Raw genomic sequence first — 27,276 nt, 5'->3', positions numbered from 1 at the left:
CTTTCTGCATCTGTGTGACAGTCCTGCAGGGGCTGTGCAGGGTGTTGAGGTGGGAGTCCCTTTCTCCCTTTCAGGAACCATCTTAAATATCTCCTGCAGTAAACATTTCATCCCCAAGGGGATGTTTTGAACTCAGCCACAATGTGAAATTGTTGTAGCTGGTCCAGTTTATACAGAGAGAGCAGGTACAAACCTGCTCCGAGGATTAGAGAGTATAGGGATGTTTACTACGTCTTCTGAAGATGTGAAGTATGAATCCTGCCCTAAATCTCAGGGCTTAGAGATTTATCCATCCCCTGCATTAGGCAACAAATCAAAGGAACGGAGGAAAAACCGCAGCTCTCCCACTCAATTTCAATAAGAGGAACTTTCTACTCGGGAACGCAGGAGCTTTCAAAGCTGCTTTTGATTAATTTCTATTTGTGTCAGGCCCAGGTAACAACTGCTGCAGAGTACAAGCGCGATGCCTCCCTTCCAGAGCCAGCACAGTTCCCCGAGGGTTGCTGCGAGGAGAGGAGTGTGCTCTCTCTGCCCTGCCACCCGCGTGGAGATGGGCTCACAGACAGCCAGTGTGCTCCGCCGCAGGCAGCACTGGGAGGGACATGTTCACAAGTGACCCTAGTGCAAGGAGAGGACTGAAGGATGGGGGCATTTCCAGCTGGGAATTGCTTGCACGGAGAAGCTTACTCCAGGCTGTCTTGTGAGAGCTCTCTTTGGTGTCCTCATGTTTCAGGACAACCTGTATTGCTCTCAGCCAGGCTGTGCCCAGTGATGGCACTTGGGCTGTCACACCAAACCCTCTGCCTGCAGCGCTGCCTTGAATTTACTTACCCACCACCACCCCATCCCCCCTCTCCCCCACCCCAACCTTTCCAACGGTGCTGTGCAAAGGAACGGCAGAGCTCTAAGGCAGGGAAGGAAGGGTTGATGCTCACAGTGACTGGCTCACCCAGGGCTTAACAGGAGCCTCTTATTTAAAGAAGTTCCTGCATCCTAAAAGCAGGGGCACTGCCATGCCTCATTTCACTGGAGCATTTCACTTTCCAAAGACTCTGATGCTTTCCTGCCTTTTTCACGGGGGTGCATTGGGCTGTCGTGTGCTCTTGCTGTAGGAGATGCTATGGTTGCCTTCTGTAGTGATCCTGTGAGCTCCATGGTCATCGGTGATGCAGGGAATGAGGTCATTGGTGGATGCAGTTGCGGGTCCCTGTGTCCCTGCAGGAACAGCAGGCATTCACCCTCATCTATTTCTCTGTCACTGTGAGAGTGAGGCCAGAAGGAGAAGATAGGCTGCTCTGTGGGAATTTGCTGGAAAAGGACTAGAAATTTTGCCAAGACAGACCTTAGAAGCATTGAGCTTAATCACATTGGAAGGGCTGTTGGCAAGGGTGAGGACTCTCACTGATGTCCTCTACTGAGAAAAGTCTGAGAAAAAGCAGAAGGTGCTGAAGAAGGCAGGTGAAAGCCACCATGAGTTTCCTTCACCCTGTGATTCAGGTCCTTCAGGTCACAGCAGCAGTGACATGGTTGGGGCTGGTGACTGTGCAGCAGCTCAGCAGGATCTGCTTCATGTCCCCAGGGACCAGAGGGAACAAGTGTCCTTCCTGGCTCTGGCTTGTTGAAGAGTCATGGGCCAGTCCACCTTCCTTCTGATCCCCTCAGCACAGGAGTGTGAGTGCAAGGTTCCTTCCACAGCAGCTCCACAACCTCAGTAAAATAACCTCCACAGCACAATAAAATCACCAAAACCTCCTGTGGGGAAAGGTGATATTACCGCCATTTTACTGACTGGAAAAAACAAGGCAGGAACTGAGCTTGGAGGAAGAGTGTCCTTTCCCAGCTCACGGCAGGGCACCTTGCACCTTCTCTCAGAGTCTTGTGCTCAGGGGTGGAGAGCAGAGCCTGGAGAGAGACCATGGGTCTGGCTTACATTGCTCCTTGTACTCTGGGAGTGATAAAAATCCCCGCCCACTTCCCAAGCCATGCCTCAGTTTCCCTTTCCCTTGCTGTGCTTCTCCACCCCCACCCAAGCCTGCTGAGGGCAAGACCCCTCTGTCGAGCTGAGCGCTCCAAGATCTCCATGTGACCTGCCACTTTGAAACTGAGATGGGCAACTTCAGCCCCAAAGCCTGTAGGAGCCATCTGAGGCTAACGGGGAACTGCAGTGATGTGTAGGATTCGGCATTATGGATACTACGGACACCACAAAAACATGGCGGGGAGGGTAACCAGCTATAAACTGGTGTAAACTGGTGGGCCTCATGTGGCATACAGAAGAGTGTGGGAGCATGAGTTTGGCTCCAGTTATGTCCATATGCTATGGGACTGCTGGGAAGCTCCACTGGGCAGAGCGCTTCATCGACACGAGCTGCTCCCTGTCCTGCTCCCCGTGCAGCCCAGGTCCGTGCTCCCTTAGGACCAGTACCACCACTCTGCAGTCATATGCTGTTCTCTCCACTTTAGTCTCCACCAAAAAAACACAGATCTTGAAGGAGGTGTCTGGAGAAGGAACACAGAGATCATATGAGGCACGAAAGATCAGAGAAATGCTGGGATGTGAGGTATTAAAAAAAAAGGGAAGAGGGAGGAAAGTCTTGTCTCCTCGCCTCAGATAGAGGCAAAGCATCAAGTTTATACTGAATCATTCTGACTCTGCTGAAAATCAAGGCAGAAGAGGACTCAGGAAGGATAAGTCACCCTTTGGGGCATACACCGAGCTCCCCTGGGGATTCTGAGCTCTGACAGCCAGCAAAGTCCACGGGACAGGCACTGGGCTGGAGACCAGCCTGCCACCAGACACCAGCAGTGACCCTTCTGCAGGCAGGCAGAACAACAAATTGCTTTAGTTAAAAACAGTGAGAAAGATCAGGGGTTTGGTGATGAACTAAAGGAACAAGGAGCCAACTAAAGCTACTTATCCTGAGGGTGAGGTGACTGAGGATGGACATAAACCTTTAAGGACCAGCATCTGCTGCAGTAAGAGAGGAAATAGATATTCCCCACATCTGAAGAGAGAACTAGCAGGGTTTGGAGCAGAGGGCTCCAGAGATACTCAGGACACACTGTGTGGACAGAACATGTGGGTGCTCTGCCACAGGTTGGTTGAGGTTTGACAGGCCACAGGGATGGCTGGAGCTGTGCACAGCTGCCCCAACCATGACCAGCTGAAGCCTGTAGGTATCCAGGAGATGACTTCAGATGAATTCAGGAGATTCATCAGGACCAGAGCTCTTACCTCTGGTGACAAGGGTGTAGTAAAAATTTTCATAATTTTATTGTAATGTGCTACAGCCTTAGAGCTGTTTGCAGTCACGTGCAGGACCACAGGGAAACTCTCGCACGCACCTTGGGCTGTCAAGGGGCCTGGTGCTTTCCCAGTCTTTCCAGAGAATTAGTTTATGTTTTAAAAATGATGGGAAACACCCTGGGAATTCCTCCACAAACCTGCCTGTGCAGATGGTCCTCTCTCTGCCTTCAGAGTGAATCCCAGAGCTACTGGAAGCAGGACCAGATTCTTGGCTCTGCCTCCTCCAGCTGCTTCACTACACAAAAACCACCTGGAAAGTGGCCATGAAGATAGGTCTGTGCAGAAACCATGCCGGGGTACAGCCGAGGAAGCAGGTGTGGGGAGACTTGGAAGAGAACGAGTGAAGAGCCAAGCTGCCCCACCACCAGCAGAACATTGTGACACGGGAATATGCGGAGATCTTCAGGCACTGAGCCTCGAGCCAGCCCCCAGCCAAAGGCCAGGTGAGATGTGGCCCCTCGGCTCTCTCAGATGAGTGTGTACTGACAGTGATGGATGCTCAGCAGCGGCAGCTGGTGCTCTGAGGTTCTCTCAACTGATGGGTACATCCCTTTGCAAAGAGACTTTGAAAGTGCACCTCTCCAAGAGGGTCTGCTCTGCAGCAAGGCCGACCCACACCATCCCCATAGAGGCTGAGACTCCTGGGTCTATGCTTCAGTGCCAGGATCATTAGGCAGTTTTTCTCCTCTGCCAAGTCCTTACCTTGCAAAAGTAACTCCTTAGTCCATGCTTCCAGCCTTGGAGCTTTCTAGAGTGTCAGAAGATGCTGCTTAGTTAGAGTCACTGGAAAACTGGAGACTTCCCCATCCTTCCAGATCTCCTCAAGAGCTGCCTGGATGCCCCTCACGTCTGAGTGCCCTGGCTGGAGCTCCATCAGCCAAGAAGCATCAATCCCAGCTGGCCACATGGCTGAGCTTGTGCTGCCCCAGCTTCACACCACATCCCATCCTTGCACACATATCCCTCAACAAATGCTCTCCCACACAAGCAGGGTTGCCAGGCCTCTTACTTCCCTGGCTGAACACTGCAGCACTAGCCAAGAAGGAATCCCACACCAGACTCTGGAGGGGACAACTCAAAACACACCCCAACCTGCTCCTGCCTCACCCCAAAATGCAGAGGGCAAAATACCTGGGTGCATCCTCTTGGCTGCAGACCCCAGACCCACAGCAGCCAGCTGGGGTGGCACACCCCGCTGCTCCCCTCCTCAACAAGCCTTGACCAGTCTGCGTGAGCGTGCAGACCCAGCACTGCCCACAGCCTGCCTGCACAGATGGTGGTGTCAGTGCTGCCCAGCACCTGCCTGCACAAACGTGTTCACCCAGTGCTGCCCGCAGCCACTCCCACCCACACGCTGCCCCGGTGCTGCCCATGGCCAGTCTTCAACAGGTAGGCTGGAGTGAGCCTGACAAGAGTGGCCTTGCTCTGCCCGTGCCACATCTCCTGGCCAGGTAGACCCCACCCAATGGCTACTCCCACCGGTCCCTCATCTCTTCCCACTCTGAGCCGCAATGGCAGCATCTCAGGTGGCCCAGGAGAGGTGCTGACTAGCCTGGCTTGTGAACTTGCATCATCAAAAAACATCACCAAAAAGCCCGTGTTGCCCCAGGATGACAGGTTTGCAGGTGGCTTGGGACACTTCAGGAATCCCCACACAGATCCCACCTCTTTGAAAACCTTGAGCCTGCGCAGAAGAGAAATCGCTCTAAGACAAAGGGAACGGTGTGGCACATCCAAGAGACGCTCCCATGGGGAGGAAAGAGGAACACGCAGATGTTGGAATGTCTTTAATCCCCATGCACAGGCTCCAGGCACAGCTGCCTCAAGCAATAACAGCCTTTTGACTGTGCTGGCTGAGTCACTTCAGCCTCCCAAGATGGGGACATTTTATCATGCACAGGCCTGTACCTCTGAGGGCTGTAAGTCTGCTAAGACTGTCTTGTGCAAGGATCCTGGTGTGATGGGATCTCATCCCAGCATTTTTCTGGTCGTTCAGGTGTGGTCTCCGCCAACAAACAATCCTCCTACTTTTGAAAAAAAAACATGACCTCTGAGGAGTTGTGATTTATGCTGGTTCCAGTCAGACTGCTGTGGAGAGCAGGTTGTGTGTCCATGTCTGCCAGTGTCGGCAAGCTCCAGTAAGAACAGTGCTGACCCAAGGTGACGGTGCACCAGCCGGACTTGGTTTTGAGCACTCGCTGGCCTTTGCTTGTCATGTTCATCACTGTCCTCAGCTTGTCCAAAGGGGCTGGTGTTGGATTTCATAGTGGCTTCTCAAGCTGCACAGCTCTGTAGCAGCTCTGTAGTATCTTATTGATACCACTGCTTGAAGACAGAAAACTGCACCCAGCACCTGAGAAACTGCACCAACCGGAGTGGGCACAGGGCTGGTAGCTGGTGAGATTGCTCCTTAGGTGCAACAAGTCAAGCTCTGACTTAGATTGACTCTAGGCTGCTGTGAAGCTGCAGCTTTCAGTAGGAGAGCTGGTGAAGTCCAGGAATTTTGTTTGAGTTGGAGCCAGGAGCTGGTGGAGAGGCAGGAGCAAAGACAAATGCTGATGGAGAGAAGCTGAGGCCATTGCTGTGGTTGCTGTGATCTTGTGGGCTGAAGTCCAGGTTCACAGACCATATCTGTGCCTCACTCAGTCACCCTGCAGTGTACCCAGGATCCTGATGCAGATCCTTGCACCATCCTGCATGCACATACCTTGGAACGCAGGCTCCCTTCCTTGGAGCAGCATGAATATAGACAGAGGACAGGGACAGGGACAGGGCACTGGGACAGGGACAGGGCACATTGGAGGCTTTCCCGGGCATGAAGTCAGAAGGTGACTGGTTTATGGAGTTGTTCCCTCTTCACAAGGCTGTTCACACAAGTCATGCAGTGACCCCTTAATGCAGAACATACCAGGCATCCTTGGAGCTGTCCTGGAGCCCAGGACTCCTGCTGTGGGTGCTCTCCCAGTGAGCTACAGCATTGTCCTCCTCCATCTTACACAAGACCAACATCCAAAAAGGGAAAATACCACCACTTAGAGAGGGACCCTGTGACCCTGTCCCAACTCTCCAGGTGTCCTGCTGTCCTCTCAACCCTTTTGCCATCTTCCTTTTGTAGCAGTGCCTGAGCATCACAGTACAGGGTAGCCCAAGGAACCAGATGCCACCACGAAAAGATGTGCCCTTGCTAGTGTGTATGGACCTCCTTGGCATCATCCCCCAGATCTTGGAACAATTATTCAAACGCTTGCCAAATCATGCTCTATGTTGTTGTTGAAAGGGCCTTTTATACAAAAAAAAAAAAAAATGTTCAAGAATGGTTTAACATGACATGTAAGAATTGACTCCGATGACCAGGGGCCTGACAGGGGTTGTCCTTAATACCAGCCCGTAAGAAGAGCCATCCTGGGACATCCAGTGGTAGATGCAGCATGTCTTTTCCAACTCAAGCCTCAGCACCCAGTGAGCAGAGCTGAGGCTTTCCTAAGCTTAAAGCTGAATGAACTTGTTTAACATCAGGGTGGCCCCGTCCATAGAAAATTATCTAATTTATCTTAATTATCTTAATTATCTTAATTATCTGTTTGGAACCATTTTTTGGCCTCTCTGTGTCATGCTCTGATGCTGAGTTATTGGAGTAATGATGTGCCATGTGAAGAAGCACTGCTTCTTGTCCCTGTCGCAGCACCTGGAATGTCTCTAGCTGCCTGGTTGTGAGAAACAGCACTGTCCGGCCCTCCAGTGGTTACAGAGGTCTCCGAAGCATCTTCCTTAACTACTGTCTGCCTGCACCAAAACGGCTTTGTTTTGGAGCTAGTCCATGCTAATGGTGGTCTGGAAAGTCTCTTGGTCTGTTTTATTTGTTGGAGAAGGGACTTGTAATAGATAGGAGTCAGGAGGACCCAGCAGTTATATGACAATGGGTTTAGCTTTAGTGTTGACTCCAGATCCTTCCACTGATCAACTCTGAACACCGGGCTCAGATTTCATAGCGTCACTGAGATCCAGTGGGTGCCCCACCAAGACCCCAAGAGCACTTCCTAAAGCCCCACTCTGTATGACTCTGTGTTCAGCTGTGCATCCTCGGGTTTTTAACAGACCTGAATTGGTTTTCTACCTCACTGGGCTGCAGGACCCCATGTTTCATCTCCCCAGCACACCTTGGCTACGGAAACAAATCCATATGCTGGAGCAGGAGCCTCAGAAGTTGTATTGGCCCTTGTGTGACAGCTGTCCACCTTGATGAACTTCCCCCCCGCAGTGGGCTGCGGAGAGCACTCATGAGAGTGATCCCTGGGGCTTTTCCCTTTCTCAAGCGTAGGAGGAGATGGGCCAACGATCAAGGACTTGCCAGGGCACAGATCACAGCAGTCACACAACCCTCGATGGGTGATGGTGCTCTCAGAGGGGTCCCACCAGCCTTGCAGCATGCACCCTGCAGGAACAGGCTCTGGGTGCACCAGCGAGGAAGCTTGTGGTGCTCCATGGTCCCTGCACTTGACCCCTGTCCACGCAGAGCAAGCAGTGAGAAGATCCCCTGGGAAGGTGAAGAGGGGAGGCATTTGGAGAATGGCAGGATGGTGGGGGTGGTGGGACAGGGTGATCAGAAGAAAATGAGGATTCGATGGAGAAGGGATTTGAGACTGCCGAAGTGCCTGCGGCCCACATTGCCCTTTGCATGCACCAGGACACTTGGGCCACTTGTGCTGCCCATGGGCCAGTTTTGCAGAGGAGATGCAGGAGGAGGGCATGGGCAGAGGGAGCCACTTCAAACACGCCCAGCCCTGCCCTGCCCCACTAGTGAGGAGTGAGCGCCTGCACCTCTCCGTGCCTGACGTTCCCACGCTGCCTCGTGAGCCTTTTGTCTTCTAGACCAAATTAGCCCAATTACGTTCCTCCACCACCCCTATAATTTCTCGTTTAGTTTCCCCACAGGTGAGCATTGGGCCTTTCCTCATCCTCTTGCCCATTGTCCTCTGCTGTTCTCCTGCTGTGCCATGTCCTGCAGGACAGGTCCCAGATGGGACAGCATGTTCTGGCCAAAGCTGCCCAGCATCAAAAGGAGCAGAAGGGTCACGGCTGATGTCCTGCTCCTCACACCCCCATGTAGCCACAGACTCTCTGCACTCTCTCAAGAGCAACTGTCTTGCCTCAGGTCTCCTGGTTTCCGCAACAGCTCCAGGAGCTGCAACAGGGCTGCAGTCCCAAGCCCAGCCAGTTATCATGTCCATCCATGGAGCCTTTCATCTCCCTGCAGCGTCCTGCATTTTTTAACCAATCTCTGCACTCCTCCTCATACATGCAAGGAGCCTAGTGCAGCCCCGTGTTGTCAGCAGAGGAAATGACCTTCCCCTCCCAGCTGCCATCCGGGTCCTTAGCAATAATGTTAATGTCATCCCCAGGAGAGATTTTGTGGACCCTTAAACATGTTCTTCATTTAAGCAGGAATCATTTATTAATTTGAGGATGCCCTGTCTGCTGCCTTTTTGTACTGCATCAAACCAGTCTTCTCTCCTGCACCTCATGCCAGCATTTAACACTTACTGAAAGGAGGTGGTGGAGTGCCCATCCCTGGAGGGGTTTCCCAGCCATGTGGAGGTGCTGCTGAGGGACAGGGGTCAGTGGGGACCTGGCAGTGCTGGGAGAATGGGGGGACTTGAGGAGTTTAAAGGGCTTTTCTAACCCAAATGGTTCTGTGATTCTGTGAAGTAAAGCTCAAGTCATGGTACATGATGTCTATATTTTCGTCTCCATTCTCATGGCCTCTTACCCCATATAGAGGAAAACAGATCCGGCACAGCTCATTCTTCACTAGCTGCTTCTGACAGCTGATTGTTTCCCTGCTTTTTCTTCTGCATGCATTCGAATAATTTAATTGTAATGCCCCATTTTCATCCAGAAATCAAAGAGTTCTGTGGCCTATAGCGTCCCCTTTTCGAAGTTTGTCTCTGCAATTGTCTTTTCCCAACCTTCCTTTCACAGCAGACCTCTGAATCCTCCGTAATAAAGCCAGTAGTCACAGCAATCGGAAAGTTTCTTGCTTGTATCAGGGCTGCCCCTCAATACTCTGGCCATGCGCTGTCCCTCTGACACTGGTGGTAATTACAAAAGGCCCCTAAGAGCCATTTGCCTCTTTGTGTCATCTCCAACCACTCCCTGCTGATTTTGGATATAGGAGTCTCAGATATGCAAAACATTCATTTCTTTAGGCACTTTCCCCAGCCCAGCACCACGCTGGGATGTCTTTCTCATCCAAAGGAGCATGTGCCCGTGATGTCCCAGTTCTGGGAGGAACAAGTAGGTTCAGGACAGAGGCTGGTCTTAGTCTTTCCAGAGATGCAGAGATGATAAAACCAGTAAGCTCACATGTGTGGTACTTCAGGATGTCACAGAGAGAGGTCAGTGGCTGACGAGGTCAGAAATACCTCTGGGGTCCTCCAGAGTCTCTCCAGACCTCTGGGGTCTCCCCTCCCTCAATCACTTGAGCCTGTCAGACACCCGTCCCTGGGGCAGAAGCACTGCCACCCATTGGCTCCTCCTCTCCAGTCACTTGTGCAGTTACCTTGGTGTCCACGGCCTTCGCCTTCTCCATGCCCTGCGTTCAATTCCATTTCTGAGAAGTCCTCCTGGGTCCTGCCTGTTCAGCCCAACAGCTCCAGCCACCTGCTTTCTCTGAAGCCCCTGGGCTGGCTTGGGTTTATTCCACAGCAGCTCCAGTCACTGCTGCAAGCTGAGTCAATGCTGTGAAGCTGCTCAGCGAACAGCTACGGAGGGGCTCCTCATGCGTTGTGTTTGCAGCTGTCCCACAAGTTGAATAAGACACCTGCCTACAGGCTGGTTTCCACAGACCCTGCAGAGGTCACCACCACTGACATGCACTGGCAGAAGGATGTCAGACACAAGTATAAACACAGGAGAGCTCAACTGAGAGCACTGGTATTGCTCTGGACTAACAGATGCAGAGCGTGGTGGAGAGACCTCTTTATGGTCACATTGTCCCGGTAGATGCTCCACCACAGCACCAAACTCACCCCGGGACCCTCTGCTGCAGGATCCTGGGTCAGCCTTGACCACAGGTCATCTGCCAGCAGCCTGCGAGCTTGCTTAAGAGCCCTGGGTGACCAGCATGGGCTTTCCAACCCTTTCACTTTCCAATGAGAGTCCAGGACAGCTTCAGAAACAAGCAGCAACATCCTCCACTTCGTGTCAGGCTTTTTTTATTTTAACAAAGTTTTCTTTTTTCTAATTATAGGATGCTGCAGAACAATCAGCTGAGTCACATCCCTGCAGAGGCACTGAGAGATCTTCCAAACCTCCAATCTCTGTAAGTCATTAAGAACCAACACTGTGAGCCGTGCAGTCTCTTGGTGGCCCCCGGGCTTCCCAGCATTTGAGTCATTAGTTCCTTTGTCAAGGAGGTTCCGTCCCTTCTTCTTTTTCTTTTCCAATTACAGCAAAGATTACTGTCACTTAGGGCAGGAGGGAGGGAGGGCAGTTTTCAAGGAAAGAACAGTGTCTTGGTAAAGGATGTTGAAATCACAGCTCCCCATGTGCACGGCGTGATGAAAAGGCCAGAAGCGACAATGCATATTTCAAGGAATGCTGGAAAATATCCACCCAGAAGAGGCTCTGTCCTCTCCACTGTGGACCGCAGTGGGGAAGGGACCTGCCAGGCAGCACAGAGGACACTCTGGTCTGTCAGCATGTGAGTTGGGCACTTTTACCCAGGTTGTGTCGGGCTGGAAATGCTTTAAACCGCTTTTAGGGATTCAGCCACGAGAAGCTGAGGCTGCGATCATGCTTTTCCTTTAAAGTAACGCTATCCGCAGCAGGTTGGTACTCCTGTGTTCACTAAAAACCACACATCACTCAAATATTGGCAGTTTTCTGAGTATGGACACTCCTGCGATCAGATGCTGGTAGCGCCAACTGAATTTAGGGGTGGTCTGTTTGGTCGGCACCCAGCTGGAGTAAGCAGCACTGCTGAAGCCTTCTGAATTGGGATGACTATGGAAAAACTAACCTTAACCCTAATCCTTAACTCCAGTCTTAGTCTTACTGTGTCTTTTTATCATAGAAACGTTGGCTGGGAGCGTTTCTGGGGGTCTCCAGGCCAGTCTCCTGCTTGGAGCAGGACTATCACCAGTACTAGGTGGTGCAGTTGCAGCTTTGTCTATCCAAACTTTGAAACCCTCTAGTCATGGAGATTCCCCTTGTACTGGTGACCTGGCCCGGGGCTGCTCTTCCTGGGGAAGAAGCTTTTCCTCAAGTCCAACCTAAAACTCCTGGAGTGCAATTTGTGGACATTATTCTTTGTTTGATCACTTGAAACCACCCAGAAGAGCTTGGCTCCATCGTCTTTAGTTATGGGTCACTAGCAGATCTCCTCTTAGCATCTTTTCTGCCAGGTGAAAACATCCCAGTTCCTTCCACCTCTACACATGGGTAAGTGCTCTGGGACCCTGACGCAGCTGTCAGCCCTCCACTGGGCCCATCTTCCATTTGGGTTCCTCTTCATCCTTTTACACTGTGCATCCCCAAAACGGGCACAGTTCTCCATGTGTGGCCCTCCCGGCACCAAGCAGAAGTTTCTGTAAATATGAATTTAAATACTAATTTGCAATGGGGGTCTTGGCTGTGCAGGATATGAATGTTCTTTCTGCCAGGGAGATCTGAAATATCATTGGCTCATGGTTGTAGCTGTTACTAAAATGTGTTGACATAACGACCAGAGCCAGAGTCAAGACTCTCCTCACCAGGGATCTGGAGATTAGATTGTTTTCCAAGTGACTTCCCTTTCAAGGGGAATGTGACATCAAAGGTCACTTCAATGGGGCTGCCCCAGGAATGCTTCTTTCTCCCCTCAGCCTGTTTCTCCTATGCCCAAAGTCTGTGACAACCAGTGCCACCAGGCCCATGGCTGGATAATCCAACATTTGCTTCTGAAGGTTCAACTGCCTGAAGGCATGACTGCTCTGGGGTGACCCGGCCTGAAGCACACACTGCTCATGGATGGGCACCTCAGCTGGTGCTGAGAGGTCCATCCCCTCAGTAAACAACCCCCACTGAAACACCAGCTGGCACACCAGAAATGCAAGACACTCTAAGAAACGGCTCACAGCACTTTTGGGCTTCATTTAAGACTCAAGCTGAGAGTGTCACGGATGAATATTTTAGATCACTTAAAGGGTCTGTAAAAGTGGAACTTAAGAGAGTTCGATGACAAGGTTACCTTCTTACTTACTACACAGAGGAAAGAGACAAGGAAAAACTGAGTTAGAATTGATTTGGAATGATTTACACAGAGGCTAGAGCTGGACATCGCTGCCATGCAGCCACGCTGCCGTGCATGGACAGCTCAGAGAAGTCTCACTTAGACTGTCACATTTATGGGGCAGAGTGGTTGGCTTGTAGTCACATTGCATACAATGGGAAAAGCACACACGAGACTCCTTGTATCCACAACTTTGTCCACTCTGCTCTTTTGCGGTTTCCTAGAGGAGTTTCCTTTGAAGCCCACACCAAACTATTGCTGGCTTGGTTAAGGAGGGGGGTCAAGTGCATCTGTCACAGGCAGAATGGCTTATCTTGAATCAACACAGAGGTACCTGCTCTTAGAGAACTTTGAGGCCACTCATCCAGTGTGAGCTGGTGGGTGAAGTGGCAGACATGGGGCAGGCTGCTGTGAATCTGTCCCCATTCGGATAATAACAGCTGCACAGAGTCATCTCCAGCTGCACCTGCAGAAGTGTTTTCCGGAGAGTTTGCTCACTGTCAGTGCTTGCACAGCACTGGCAAGAATAACACGACCCTGGGAAGGCAAAGTGATCTTCCCTAGGGCAACAGCGAAGTCAGGAGTAGGATTGTCCTGGTGCCACTTGCCACATCAAGGTGTTTCCATGCTTCATTCAAGACTGCAATGGCACAATTGTGGTGTACAACCACCAGTCACCAGAGAGGAAGTGTTTGGGACAGACCGTAGGAAAGATTAAAAGCTCCAGGGGAGAAGTTTCAGTGTCAAAAAGCAAACACCAAAACAGTAGTATCTTCTGTAGGTCTCACATCGGTGAACCCACCTCACCCATCCTGTTCTTTCTGTGCTTACGAGAATTCAGGGTAAATGTGTAAGAGATCAGCCAGGTCCCTTACAGCTGCTTTGTCATGCTGTGTTCCTAAGGCAGGGTCAACTCTTCAAATCAGGGGACAGTCTCAGAGAGCAAAAGTTTCAGAAGGGTCCCACATGATGGAGAACTCCATCTGAGCTACCTGGTTAGAAGATGGGCAGAAGGTGCCTCTCAGAAAGACCCCGATGGCAGATCACCAACAGGCTGCAGTAAAACCTGCCCTCAGTATGCAGACTGCTGAAGGTAGTTGTTCTCCAAGACAGTTTTTCTCTGAGAGGACAGGCACAAGCCAGCTCTGCCTCACATCAGCACTGCACCAAGCCCTGTCTGTCTCTAGCTTGGCCACTTGAAAGTGTGGAGAGCACAGGCAGAACAAGATGATGATTTGCAGTTTCTCCTCGATACAGAAACTGTACAACAGAGAACTCTTGGGCGTGGTGAAGGCCCAAGAACCATGTCTGGTGACAAAGCCCAGCATGGCCATGAGGCACAGCCCTGCTCTGGGTCTATGGGGACTTTTCTGAAGACACACAGCATGTCTTATGAGATTGTACCACTGCTGGGTCTCACCCTGGTGCAAGCACAACCTGCTTTCATCCCGAGTCTCCATCCTGTGCTGCTCCCCCAAGGGAGAACCCAGAGCTTGCCGAGTCTTGCCATTCTCCTTCTAGCTCGCATTTAGAGATGCTCTTCTGTGCCACCTTTTCCTTCCCAGGTAATCAGGGAAATGCTCTGTAAAGATAAATGAGACTTGATTTGGAGAACAGGAGGGCACAGTGTGGACTGTCCCTGTGTCTTAAGACAGATACAGAGCTAAAACGCTCTGCTTGGTTTTCACTGGTGCTACCATGACCTCAGGCCAAGAACTCCAGTATAGGTCTGTGTTAGAGATATTTTTTTCCTCTTTTTCAAATATCTGAGTCATTTTCCACAAATTTATGAGGCTCCTGTGTATTTGTTGCCAAAAAATGAGCCAGCCTGGAATACCCATAGGTCACCCACAGCATGGTTTCCAGGTGTTACTGGTCAGGCCATCTGAGACCCATTGTACTCGTGTTGCCCAGATGCTATTTTTTTGCCGTTCAGAAGGGGGAGTGGCTTTATGGCACATCATGACAGTTCATGAGTTACTGGACTTGTATGGCACTTCGTGGGATATTAACGACCCGCTTTGCAAGCTGGCAACACAGCTGCACAGTGGGGTGAAAATAGGAGCCAGCAGGAGTGGGGTGGAACAGACAGCTGCAGCAGACAGAGAGGGGTTGTGTGCTGGTTATTTTCTTGCTCTTTCAGATATTTGCATTTGATGTCCACGTTTGTCGTTGTGGGATTCAGGCAGTTTGAAGGGAAAGTCTGTATCTCTTACAGACAAGCTGAGGCAGGAGAGGAAAAACAGTCTTCTCGATACACGAGTCTTCTCTCATGTTTCCAGCAGAAGTGACCAAACTTGGTGGAAACTGAGAACAACTGCTTTGAGCGTAGCTCTACCAGTAGGACTTAGCAGGCCATCCAAGGGATGAGGTGGCCAAAAAGTGGGTTGGAAGGAGATGCTTGTAGCTGCTGTGGGACAGAGAGAGGTTGGTATTTACTGCCTGCACAGAACTGTGTAAGAGCTGAAATGCAGCAAACACCTAAAGTGTCGAAGGAATTGGAAAGCAAAAAATAATGATCAAAAAACTCCAATGGGCTCCAAAGGTGGCAGCTGTCCTCTCTTTCAAGCATTCAGAGAAGAGGCCCACTGAGAAAGAACACACGCACCCAAGCCTAGGCAGCTCTTGGGATTGAACTCCTGGGTCCTTTTGCTGCACTGTTGGTGTCCAGACTGGGGTCCCATGCATGAGGCATGATCAGAGCTGTACTGAAGTCCCTCTGCTTGCTGGTTGAGGGTGATGGATGGTGCAGGCAGCCAGCCACCCCTCAGGGTCTGCACGCTTTGAGGTCATGGTACCAGGTAGGAAGTGTGCAGCGAGTTTGGGAGTCTCTGACATCAGGAGATCAACTTGTACAAACATGCTCAAGGAGAGGAAAGTCCAGGCAGACAGAAACTCCAATAAATGTCACTCAAAGAGGGAAGTTATTCCTCCTTTTCATTGGGGGATGATACTCAGGGAAGTAGGAGTCTCCTGTCCAGAATGATCAGAGAGTCTGTGGCACCGTCAGGGCATGAACTTTGCTCTCCAGGCTACCTCGCCCCTAGGAAAGCTTGTTCCACCTCAGAGCCCTCTTGCATTGCACATGCACCCCACGGCCTTCCCACACAGCTTGTTTTGTGGCAGCCGGAACAAAGGACTCCACCTCCAGGGAGAGGAAGCAGCGGCTCCCTGTTACCATGGCCTGGGTCCTGCTCTCACATCTGTCTCTAGAAGGGCAGAACCAAGGAAAGAGAAACACTGGCCAGGTGTCACAAAGACCATGCTTACACTGCTCTCCTGCAGTGGATCTGCCCCTGCTCTTCCCTCCTCACCTGGCTAAGATGAGGATCTCTCTTCAGGGAATCCTTCTCAAAGCTGCCAACCCATAAGCTTCAGGAGCGCAGGTGTGGTGTCACCAACAAAAGACATGTTCTCATGCAGGAGCCAGCAACAGGAGGACATTGATTTTAACTAACCTAGCTGAGGCATACTGGCTCTCAGGGAACTGAAGTTCCAGCCCTTCCCAGGACAGACAGAGTGCCAAAAAAATGACTTTAGATTCAGGCAAGTTTAGGTGAGATGAGAGAGTCAGGGTGTTCCCCCGTGGATACTCTCCACAAGGGTGTTCCCATTGCCCTGTCTGATCCCCACACACCTTTTCTAATCAAGGAAGACACAGTCCTGAGTTTTGGCAAATAATATTTCAAACACAGTAACAGAGCTCTTCCTCCTGCAAACCCTAACGCAGGTGCTGGGAAGACTGGCAAACCAGGTGGAGGTTTCTGGTCATTCAACATAATTTCTTGTCAAGGGCATCAGTAGGTCTAGGACACCCATTCCCCAACACTTCACATGCTGACCCAACGCTGCTGACCTGGCTGCTTCAGGTGAGCTTACTGGGTGTGACCAGGTGTCACTCCTCAGAGGCTCCTCGTGGTCTGAGCCACTCCCTCTCCAGAGGGAGGCAACTGCCATGGGGGCTCAGCATTTCCCGACCAGAGGTGTCCGTGATTCACTCTGCCCCACGGATGCCAGCCAGCCTGAGGAGGCCAGTGTCAAAGCCATCCAAATACCCTCATCCACATCAGACATACCTCCTACAAACAGTCCTCATCACAGCTCCTCTGAAGGTGCAGCCATGCCTCTGAGATCAGCACCAGACCTGCCCTGCTCCCTGTCAGCTACAGGATGTGGAGGCATTACTGCCTGGAGCCTGAGCTGTCAGGAAGGAGACCTGAGACCTTGGCAGGGATCCCCAGATGAATATGAAGAGGAATTTGGATTTCGGAAGAGAATACAAAGCTCTGGAGACTGAGCCTCCTTCCAAGTGTGAGGGAGCTGCTTCCCAGCAGGCTTTCTTTATCTGGGAAGCATGTTGGGAAGCCCAGCGGGGAGGATTAGAGAGAACATGCACACCTGATGGCAACGCTCTGAGCCCTGCAAGGGGTGCCAAGGCTTTGCGTAATGCTCTGATCCCGTTGTGATCCCCTTGCAACGTATCTGGTTACCAGCAGTTTATAGGTGCAGTAACAGCACACCATGTGTATGCTGGAAGAGTCGTGTGTCAGTCTAATTAACAACTTTGTGGTTTGTGAGCACTTACCTAAAGCAGATGGGCACTGTGTCTGTTCCTCTGCCAGCTAGAAGGAGTCCAAGGCATTTCAAAGGAAGCAGGTGCTATAAATTATAATTACCAGCCTTGTAGAGGTAGAGAAAGCAAAGAGAAAAGCAACCCGATGGATTAAGAGATCAAGATAAACTCTTGGGCTTTCTTTTTCAAATACTTATGGAAAGTGATGAGAACGGCTGGCTCTTTCTGGAGTTCCTTGCAAATCAGCACTTTGGGATGGTGCTTAGCATGTCTGGCTCCTCTGGGTGGGTGTTGTCCACAGCAGTTTGGAGGGGGAAGAGGGGGTTCGTGCCAGCCAGAAGAGTGTCAGAGCTCTTCCAGTATGGGTGGCTATGTGGTGCCCTCAGAACATCACAGCTTTCCTCATCCTTGTGAAGCCCTGGAACAGGCTGCTCAGGGAGGTGGTGGAGTCCCCATCCCTGGAGGGATTTCCCAACCGTGTGGACGTGGTGCTGAGGGACATGGTTTAGGGACCCTGGCATTGTTCGCGGAACGGTTGGGCTTGATGATCTTAAAGGTCTCTTCCAACCAGATGATTCTGTGATTCTATGATTTGCGAGCACTGAAACCAAGTGTGGCACATGAGACTTGGAGAATGGTTCCCAGCCACTTTTTGACAGCTCTCCCCATTGCATTCTCCTCCTCCTCTGCCATCAGTCTCTCCTACCTCTCAGTCACGCCCCACTTCCCGCTCTGCAGCACTCCACTTCCCCAGTAGCAGCTCTTCCCTTCGTGAGGAACAAAGCCTTAAGATCCTGTAACATGAGGCTGGGCTCTTCTTGCCACCCTTCCACAACACACTCTGAGTTTCCTCTTGTACCCCTGGCAAGATGCACCACAGCTGCTACAGCCCCTGAGAGCAGGTTATTAGCCCTGTAGCCCCAGAGCATCAGCTCTCTTGCTGTTGGGTTTGATGGCACGTTTTCCCTATGGACCCAGGAAAAAAACCTGTGACTGTGTCTCCATCTGTCTTCCGTCTCTTGGCAAGTCTTTGTGTGTGCAGCACGTCAGGGAAGCAACTGCAGATAAGCAACAGACCTTCCCTCCATGTCAGCATGTGTCAACCACCTAGAGTAAACCATTTTCTGCCGTCTGGTGGCTGACATGCCCAGTTCGATGTTAGCCATCGCCACTTCAACCATACACAGGTTGTGGGCAACAGTCCAAGAGGTCCTATTCCCTGGGATCCTGTCCTTGCTCTCATTTTAGTTCTCCTTTCTCCCTCACAGTCTTTGTTCACTGCATCCCTCTGAAATATTTGCCTCCTCAAGGATTCACTTGCCCCTCTGCCACAGATCTGTTGTTCTCAGCTGAAGTCAGTCACAGTCTCCCTGGGAAGAACTCCAGTCCCATCAGCACTGGTCCTGCTTACATTACCTTCCCATTCCAGACACTTATGTGACAGTAGTGTCTGTCCGCTTCACATCTGGCCTGCAGAAGGATTCAATGCCTTCAGCAGCTGTCGGGATGCAACCCGGAGGACAAACTGCGTCATATACATTGTTCTTAAAAACACTGGAAGCATTTTCATGTTTTCTACAAATATAATTTCCCATTATATTTTATATTCTGCTGTCGCTCCAGTGTTACCTGATTTGTAATCTCTTAGCACTAAATCATCCTGACGTGCACTCCCTGCATACAGGTTAAATTTACCTCTAATTAATCCAGTTCCTCCAACCCACTGGTTTGCCACTTCTCTGGTATCGTTAGCAGGGACCTTTTGGAGTCATAGAAATGCGATAAAGACTGCTTCATCCCCTGTCCCTCAGGGCAGGTAATTATTTTTATACATATGGCCAGAGATTAAAATGCAAAGAATGACTTATAGCAATTTGAGAACATGTGGACTTTGATGTCAACAAAGAAGGAAAGCTCTTCCCACCTGATCAGATTCTCACAAACATAAATTCTTACAACAGAAGGGGAAAAAAAAAGACTTTGGAATCAGCATGGCCTGAAGAGCTCAGTCAACTCATTCTTCGTTCCACTTCTTTGATCTGTTTGAGATTTGACAGTTTGCTGTTAACGGCAGTATTCTCTCTATAAATCACGTGTGCTGCAGTAAGATTGAAGAAAGGTGGTGTTTCCATCGGGTGTTTGGAGGATAAAAGCTATGGCAGAATCGGAAATCTGGAAGTCAACATGACATGGCAGTGACTTACAATCTGTTGGCGTCAAAGTTCTCTCCTGGCAAGACCACCTCAGTCCTGTAACGTGATTTATTGGCTACAGAGTCTGGAGCACAATGAAAAAGAGATCAGGAAAGAGCGGTCCTCAACAATGAATCTGGAGACAGCCCGAAACAAAGCAACCGCAAGAGCTTCCTTGGTGATTGAGAGCACAGGACCTGGAATTTCACCCATGACAGACCACTTCGCAGCAAAAAGCATGTGTGTGACAAGAAAGAGAGAGCAAGACGTGTCACAGTGCTGACAGCATGCTAAAGATGTTGCTTCTGATCTAGAGGACATGCTGCTCAAAACCTTCCTGTCCCATCTCCGAAATCCCCTTTTCCCTGAGGCACCTCTTCTCAGCAACCAGCGCTGGAGCAGAGTACAAATAAGTCAGTGGAGTTCTGTCCAGAAGCCAGGTCTCTGTTTTGGCATTTCAAGTGTTTAATGGCATTTCTACAAAGAAAAAAGTCTAGACTGGGCCAAGAGCAGATGTCTACCACATCCAATTCATCAACTTCTTCTATAGGGGCAAAAACTGTGTCTTAGTCACTGAGCCCTTGGTAGGACCCAACAAGCAGCTTCACAGCCTCCCCTTTGCAGCCCTCAAAGAAAAGAAGTGGGATCAGCCATGCTGTTATCTGGCATTATAACAGGGCAGCCTGGGTGAGAAGTCAAGTGGCTGGGGCCAGGAGGCTGGTGTCTTTGTGCCTCCGCTGTGACTGGAGCACTAGAAGCTTCCCTCCTGGTGGGAGATCCTAAGATACCACCAGGAAGGAAATCAAATTCTTCTGAGTCATCCTCCATGGCCTCACTACACAACCATCATTCCCTTCAGGAAAGCTTCTGCTGTGCCCACATCTCCCTCGGGCAGACCAGGTGGATTTGTCTCCTCTGTCCATAGCCATCTAGATATTACTCATCTCAGCCAGGCAGTGGAAAATGATCAGCATCTTCACAGGCTGAATCATCTTTATTATCTCAGAGCCCTGCCTGGGGGGATGAATCACACTCTGGAGGACTCTGGTTTCCTCTTCTGGCTATGGAAAGACTCCATAACTGGTTTCAAGTCCTGTGTGAAGCAGGCTGAGAAAGATGTGTTTTTCCTACCCCTGGAGAGAAAAAAAAATGCCTCTCTACCCACCTCCCCGGCAAAAAAAGATTATCAAGCGAACACACCATCAGAGCATTGAGCTGAGCATCCCTCCTCCACCACAGTCCTATGCACATGACCCAGCACACACTTTTGTAGCCCTCAGAGAAGCCTATCAGAGGAGATCATCTTGGCCAAAAACGCAAGCGCAAGGAGCAGCTTACCCATGAACTAGAGAGGGACTTCTCTGCACTCCAGAGCTGGACGTGTCTGAATTTGTAGCCATTGTCCTGGGGGCAAGTCAGAAATGAGGAAGACTTATGGCATGGGGACAGGATAGACATGTTTTTTTCCTGTCAGTAGGAGGAACTCAGCTTGTCAAATTGGGGCAATTCCTGCTAAGCATGAAGTGCCACGTGGTTTACCCACTACAATGGACTCAATAGCTTTTTATTGAGAGGAAGATTCAGAGGACATACACAAGCTGTTTCATGCACCATCCTTGAGGAACGGTTCTCTTCAGCAGTGCCCCAGTAAATCCCTGCCTCCATTTGTCCTTCACCCATCACTCCCCAGCTTTGAGCAATGGGATGTTGTGAAGTTTAGGGAAAGGAAATGTCCAAAGGGCTCATGCTTGTGAGTGTCCCTGGAAGATGAGAGTGTCGTGTTGTTTATCAGACTGTTTAACAGTTAAAGGTTTAGCGAACTCTAGTCCCTCTGGCTTATTTTATCACGTGGCAGAACTAGCAAATAATACAGAAAAATAGGTGTCTGCATAAATTGCTATCTCCTCCCAGGAACGGTGTCAGCAGATGCAGGAAGTCTACAGCTGGCAGCATCAGATGCCTTACCTGTGCACACAACATGAAAGAGCAGCAGTTTCATCTCTTTACAGCTTTGGAAATTCTTCCCTGGAATGTGTAGAGAGGAGGCTCTTCAGCTCCCAGTGATCCTGGGTCATCATGTTTATGATGATGCCCTGAGTAAATCCCTCTCTTGAGCCTTCGCTTTCTGATTTTCCCATTCATTGAGCTTGTGGTTGGCCAGACTTGGAAGGGGGTGATACTGACCGACACCCTCGCCGTGCCCCAGCACCTCCAGGGTTCACCAGCGCTGCTCCCAAGTGAAGAGGTCACAGCCTGGGTGGCTTGAGCTGTATTTGTCCAGCAGCATGGCAGAGGTTACACCTACACAGCCGTGCCCTTCGTGTACTGTAGTCACCTCCAAACTTTCTTCCATTGGCTGCTAATGATCCAGTGGGGCAACCAGGAGCTCCATTTAGATAAACATTCAAGAGATCATTCACACAAGCTGGAACTGGTGGTTGCTTGTCTGCGTTTTCTCTGCCCACACTGCAAGGACTGCAGCATCCACCATTTCCTCAGAAGAGAGTCTGACAAGAACAGAAACTTATTTCCACCTTCACACCCCTCTCGTACGCGCTGTCAGTTGCCACCTCAGGCTCAGGAAGAGGCACTTGTCAGAAGTGCTGTCTTGATTGCCCTCCCAGTGCCTAGAACATCGGAGACACTAAAGAAATCATAATCACAGCTCACATCCACAGTCCACACTCACACCTGAGTCATAGAGTAAGTTCCAATGTGGTTCCCATTGACCTTCATTGTGGGCACTCATGAACCTGAACTCACTTGCTTACACACAAGAGTACCCAGGACATGCTGTGTTTCCCCAGTGACAACTCAATTGAGGAGATGGACAATGGGTCCCAGATGTTACACACAGTAGATACAGCCTCATAGCAGGGAAGATGGGTCCCAGATGTTATGTACAGTAGATGTGTCAGTGCAAAAGGAAGATGGGTCCCAGATGTTAAATGCATTGAAAGTGTAAGCACTCCTGATGAACCCCAGAGAAGCTTTTGGGCCCCTCATCCCCAGAAGGACATTGAGGGGCTGCAGCATGTTCAGAGAAGGGCAATGAAGCTGGTCCAGGCTCTGGAGCACAATGCACTGAGGAGCGGCTGAGGGACCTGGGGGGGTTGAGCCTGGAGCAAAGGAGGCTCCAGGGAGACCTTCTGGCTCTGACAACTCCCTGACAGGAGGGTGGAGTGAAGTGGGAGTCGATCTCTTCTCCCCAGGAACAAGCGACAGGATGAAATGGCCTCCAGTTGTTTCCAGGGGAGGTTGAGGTTGTCCCTGAGGAGCCATTTCTGTCCCGTTGACGTTGTGCAGGCGTGTCCCAGGCTGCCCAGGGCAGTGGTGAAGTCCCCATCCCTGGAGGGGTTTCCCAGCCGTGTGGAGGTGCTGCTGAGGGACAGGGGGCAGTGGGGACCTGGCAGTGCTGGGGGAATGGGGGGACTCAAGTAGCTGGAAGGTCTCTTCACCCAAAACAATTCTGTGTTTCAGGTGAACTGAAGATAGGAAGCAACTAAGAAATGAACAGTGTATTTAAGGTGACACCACCTATGCAGCATTTAGTTCTCTGTGACACATTAGCTTTCTCTCATCTTTAACTCTCTTCCTTTTTAATAATCCTGTGGCCTTCAAGAAGTTCCTCCCATGGCAAGGCAGATGGGAGCATGGTCAATCTAGTGAGACTCAGAGATAAAAAACACAGAAGTGTCTCGTCTCCTGAGGTAAGGTGAAGGAATCACTAGCTGTGTGGGTAGGATAAACAGTAAGTTAACTTTTATCCGAGTGACGTGATGCACATAAACAAGATTTTAGGATCAGCAGGAGCCAGCCCTATGCATGACAGACTGTCAGACAAGGTATCTTTGGCAGGAGGAGCTGTGTCATGATCTGTGAGGTTCCTGCCAGCCCAGGCTGTAGATGGTCTAAGCCATCTTCTAATAGGCATCTGCAGTGCTATCTGCTCTTGAAGGGCAGCAGCTCCCTTCAGAGCCCCTTGCAGGGCAGGGCAAAGCTCCTGTTCCCTTTGTAGGGAGGAAAGAGGAGGCAAAGAAAAACCAAGCAACTGGTCCAGGGTCCTACTGAGCAGAGCAAGGGCACCGAACATCTCCGAACCACAGCCAAGCAATCTGTGCCCTGTTCTCACCCATCACTGCTACACCTCGAAGGCAGCTCCAGCTGCCCGCCCAAGCAGAGGAGCCTTCCAGGGCCCTGCAGCCATGGTATGGCCCAAACCTTGCTTTGTCTGGCCCATGCGGGATCCCCTCAGCCAGTCTCAGTCCCTCTGTGTTGGCTCTGGAGGGCTCGTGGCTGCCATACTGCTTGAAACAGCCTGGTAGCTTGTGAGGGGGCCGAGCCCTAGGGCCTCGGGTCCTGGTGAGATGGACAGCTGTTGTGCACTGCTCTCCAGGACAACATCTGGACAGCTGAGGGTCACGCGTGTTCAGTGAGAAGTGATGCATCACATTCATGAGCATCGAGGCTTTCAGCAAAGGCCAGTGCTTCTCCCCAGTATAGTTGACGAGCTATAAGGGTGAGGGCTATCTAATCTCTAAAACAAAGCTGGCTGCATTGGCAGGTCCCGGGGGATCCTGTGGGTGATCAACCAGCACAAGGAGGAACTCAAACACACCAGGGTGCTGTCTGGCATCTGAACAACATGAGGAAGCCCCCACCCAAGTGCCCATTAATTCAAAATAACTACTGGTCTAGCAATCATTGCCTGAGCCAAACACCACAGCCTGGACATCTAGAGCCCTGTCTCCATGTGTGGAGAGTGGATGGCGAAAGGCAGGTGTGAACCCAGCTGTGACACCCCGGCAGATCCCCACTGTCAGACGGGGACCTTGTGATGGATCTGGTCTAGCTCTCAGCCCCATGCGTTCAACACGTGAGCTGGGGTTTATGTCCCAGGACATGCTTGGCCCTGGGGATCTCTCAAGGTGCCATACCCTGTTCAGAGCCCCTCTCCCAGAGAGAAGTGTGTCCTGTTCCTTCTGACCTGAGACCTGCTCTCCTTCCTCTTTTCCAGCTAGCTTGTGTGCTTGACAAACACCACATTTCCCAGCAAATACGCAGGACCCACACTGCTTGGTGGGCTCTGAGCCACGCTGTTTAGCCCATGGCTGCTTCCTGACCTCCTCCATTTCCCTAAGCCTGGCACCATGGGCAAGGGGGACAATGCCAGGCACCCAGGGAGAGGGTTGGTCGGGGAGTTGGCACAGCCGTGGAGTGCAGCTGCCCAACTGTCAGCAGTTTCTGTAGCTGTGCGGAGATTTTGGCAATCCTTCTTGCACGGTTCTGACCCGAGGGATTTTGGAGGTGTCTGTGACTGGGGATAACAAAGCCCTCTTGTCTGCACCAAAGGCACTTTGTGTGGAGTCTAGGTATTGCTCTGATTTCATTTCCTGAGCATCCCTCATGGAGGGCTTCCCAGAGGGACCTGTCCCAGTAACTCAGCAGTGACGACTCATCGCAGTCCAAACACAGCCCTGCAAACTTTTCCACCAGGTCCTGTTCCACAGCCAGCTGGGAACATGTTTGCTTCTTGAACATTCAATCACTGCTTGAGATGGTTTTCACAAGTTTTCAGGCCGGAAATGGAGCTAGAGAACTCTTGTGAGTCTTGCTTGAGGGCTGTGAGCTCTCTGGGGCAGAGGCCAGCTGTTGGAGCAGACATGTGAGACCAAGTGTTTTACCTGCTCAATAATGTGTCGTTCATAGAACGGTTTGGGTCGGAAGGGACCTTCAAAGGTCATCCAGTCCAACCCCCCTGCTGTGAGCAGGGACATTACAGGTTGCTTAGGGCCCCATCCAATCTGACCTGGAATGGTTCCAGGGATGGGGCTTCTATCACCTCTCTGGACAACCTGGGCCAGTGTTTCACCACCCTCATTCTACAAAATTTCTTCCTTATATCTAATCTAAGTCTCCCTTCTTTTAGTTTAAGTTATCACTCCTTGTCCTACCGCAGAGAAGTTCCAGCCCTCTGATGATTTGCGTGGCCTCCTCTGGACCCCGCTCCAGCAGGTCCCTTCTCCTGCTGTATCTGCAGGAAGTTAGGAGCTCAAGGACACGACAGGAAAAGCAGAAATTCCCACCATCCAGATTAGCTGAGCCCCTGCTGCCTTTCTCCTACCCCGTTTGGTATCAGTTGATGGAAGAAGCCCTTGCTCTTCACCTGAGTTATCTGGGCAGCCTCAGCAACCCAGAACCTCCTGCCTCTGCATGTCCAGGCCCCCTTGGGTGCTGTGCCTGGCAGAAAGAGCAGCACACATGGAACTGCCTTGCAGGGGAGCGGGGCACAGGGGGACAAACCACCTTCGAGCAGGGTGCTTTGCAGGGGTCCCAGAGCCATCCTCCCTCGGTGCACCCTCAGCTCCTTGCACAGCGAGTTCCCCCAGAGCTCCCGCGCCAGGTACTGACTCAGTGTGTCTGGGAGTTCTGCCTGAGAAAGGAGCCGAGGTGTTGGCCCCAGTCATTAGTAAGTTATCAGAGAAGTGTAGCTGCAGTGACATCATCTCCTTCTTATGTTACTACAAGGAACTTGGATCCTATTATGGGATAGAAGGTAACTCAATTGAGCCTTTCAAGATAAACTCAGACAGGAAGAGAGACATGATTGCCTGAAGGCACCAATTAGACTGTTCTGGTGAGATCAGCTCTGTTCAGCCAACACACATGCACGTTGGGGCTAGGGAAGACAGCGAGCACCTCGCTCCCTGACAAAGGGATGTTCTCAGGGAGGGGTGGGCAGCTTCCTGCTTCCTCCTTCCTCCTACAGCTCTTCCTCCCACTGCTGCCCGGTCAGTCCTCACTCCTTCGAGGCTTTTCTTCATGTCGTATGTTCTGCTGCTGCCAGACAATCAAGACGCAGAGGAGCTCCCCTGGAGTGAGAAGAGCCCAACCCAGCACCACCCAACCCAGCACACGATCTTTGGTGGCAAGTCTTCCCCAACATTGTCAAGGGAAACAATAGCCCAATATATTACAAAAAATGCAGAGAGGACGGGCTGGAGCCTGAGGTCCCACTGTCCCCTTGTGACTGGGTGGTGGGCAATGGAGGAACACCACAGAGGCCACACTGCAGACTGGTCACTGCACTGGTTTGTCTAAGGCATCCCGACAGCTGGGTATTACCGGCTCCGCTGTGGGCAAGGAAGAGAGAACAGCAGCAGAAGTCAGGATAGCTCCTGACAGCATGGCCTTGTGCATCATCACTGGTTTCCAGGCTTCAGCATCCCCTGTAAATCCCCACAGCCAGAAGGAACCAAAAGACACGGGCAAAGTCGCTTCTGCCAGACATAGACTGAGATTTGCATCCATCTGTGAGGGAACAGAGAGACCGTTTCTGGTTATCTGCTGCCGTGTGCTTCTGCCAGTCATGTTACAGACAGCGGGACGCATGTGCTGACAGAGGGCCAGGAGATGCACTTGCACATCCTCCAAATCGCTCTGGAAGCAGTTCTTGGAACCAGACAGTTCTTAGAAACTGCTGGGAGAGGAAACCAAAGGTTATAGCCCGACCTGTTGGAGTTAATACAACACTTAGGATGTGCTCGCTGCGCTGGCAACTGCACGTAGCCCCTCCACCACCCCACCCTCCTGAATGGCTGCACTGATTGCATTGGCTTATCTTCTGCACATTGGAAAGGAGGAACCTCCCAATCTTGACCTTTTCTCATTAGAAGAGGACTTCCCTATCTGCTTCATTCCTTCTAGGAATATTTTTTATCCTCGTATCATCTCTGGACTGTTCCTAGCAAGAAGGCTGGCAATTCCTCCTCAAACCTTCATCGAATACAGAACATACTCAGAGCAACAAAGTGGCTCTTCAAAGGCGAGCTGGGCTCTTAACCCTGCCCCCACGCGACACCTACCTGACACTGCTCTGCCCAAGACTTCCTTTCCCCTCCACAAAGGTTCCTTTGGCTCTCCAGAGCTGCCA

The 27,276-nt window shown here is 51.1% G+C and overlaps 1 protein-coding gene across 1 annotated transcript in view; it reads left to right on the top strand.

The window, feature by feature from the left end:
• The window catches only part of LGR6 (leucine-rich repeat containing G protein-coupled receptor 6), a gene marked incomplete at its 5' end in the record, with an annotated part of 88,922 nt that overhangs the window by 11,589 nt on the left and 50,057 nt on the right, over positions 1-27,276 (top strand). The window contains one exon of the mRNA XM_010131767.1: positions 10,557-10,628. Within this exon, the coding sequence (XP_010130069.1) occupies positions 10,557-10,628 (72 nt within the window). The remainder of the gene's footprint in view (positions 1-10,556; positions 10,629-27,276) is intronic.

This window comes from Buceros rhinoceros, unplaced genomic scaffold (genome assembly GCF_000710305.1).
Source record: "Buceros rhinoceros silvestris isolate BGI_N320 unplaced genomic scaffold, ASM71030v1 scaffold13752, whole genome shotgun sequence".
NCBI classification, from domain to species: Eukaryota; Metazoa; Chordata; class Aves; order Bucerotiformes; family Bucerotidae; genus Buceros; species Buceros rhinoceros.
Note: the sequence above shows the minus strand (reverse complement) of the source record. Positions and strands in the feature narration are given on the sequence as shown.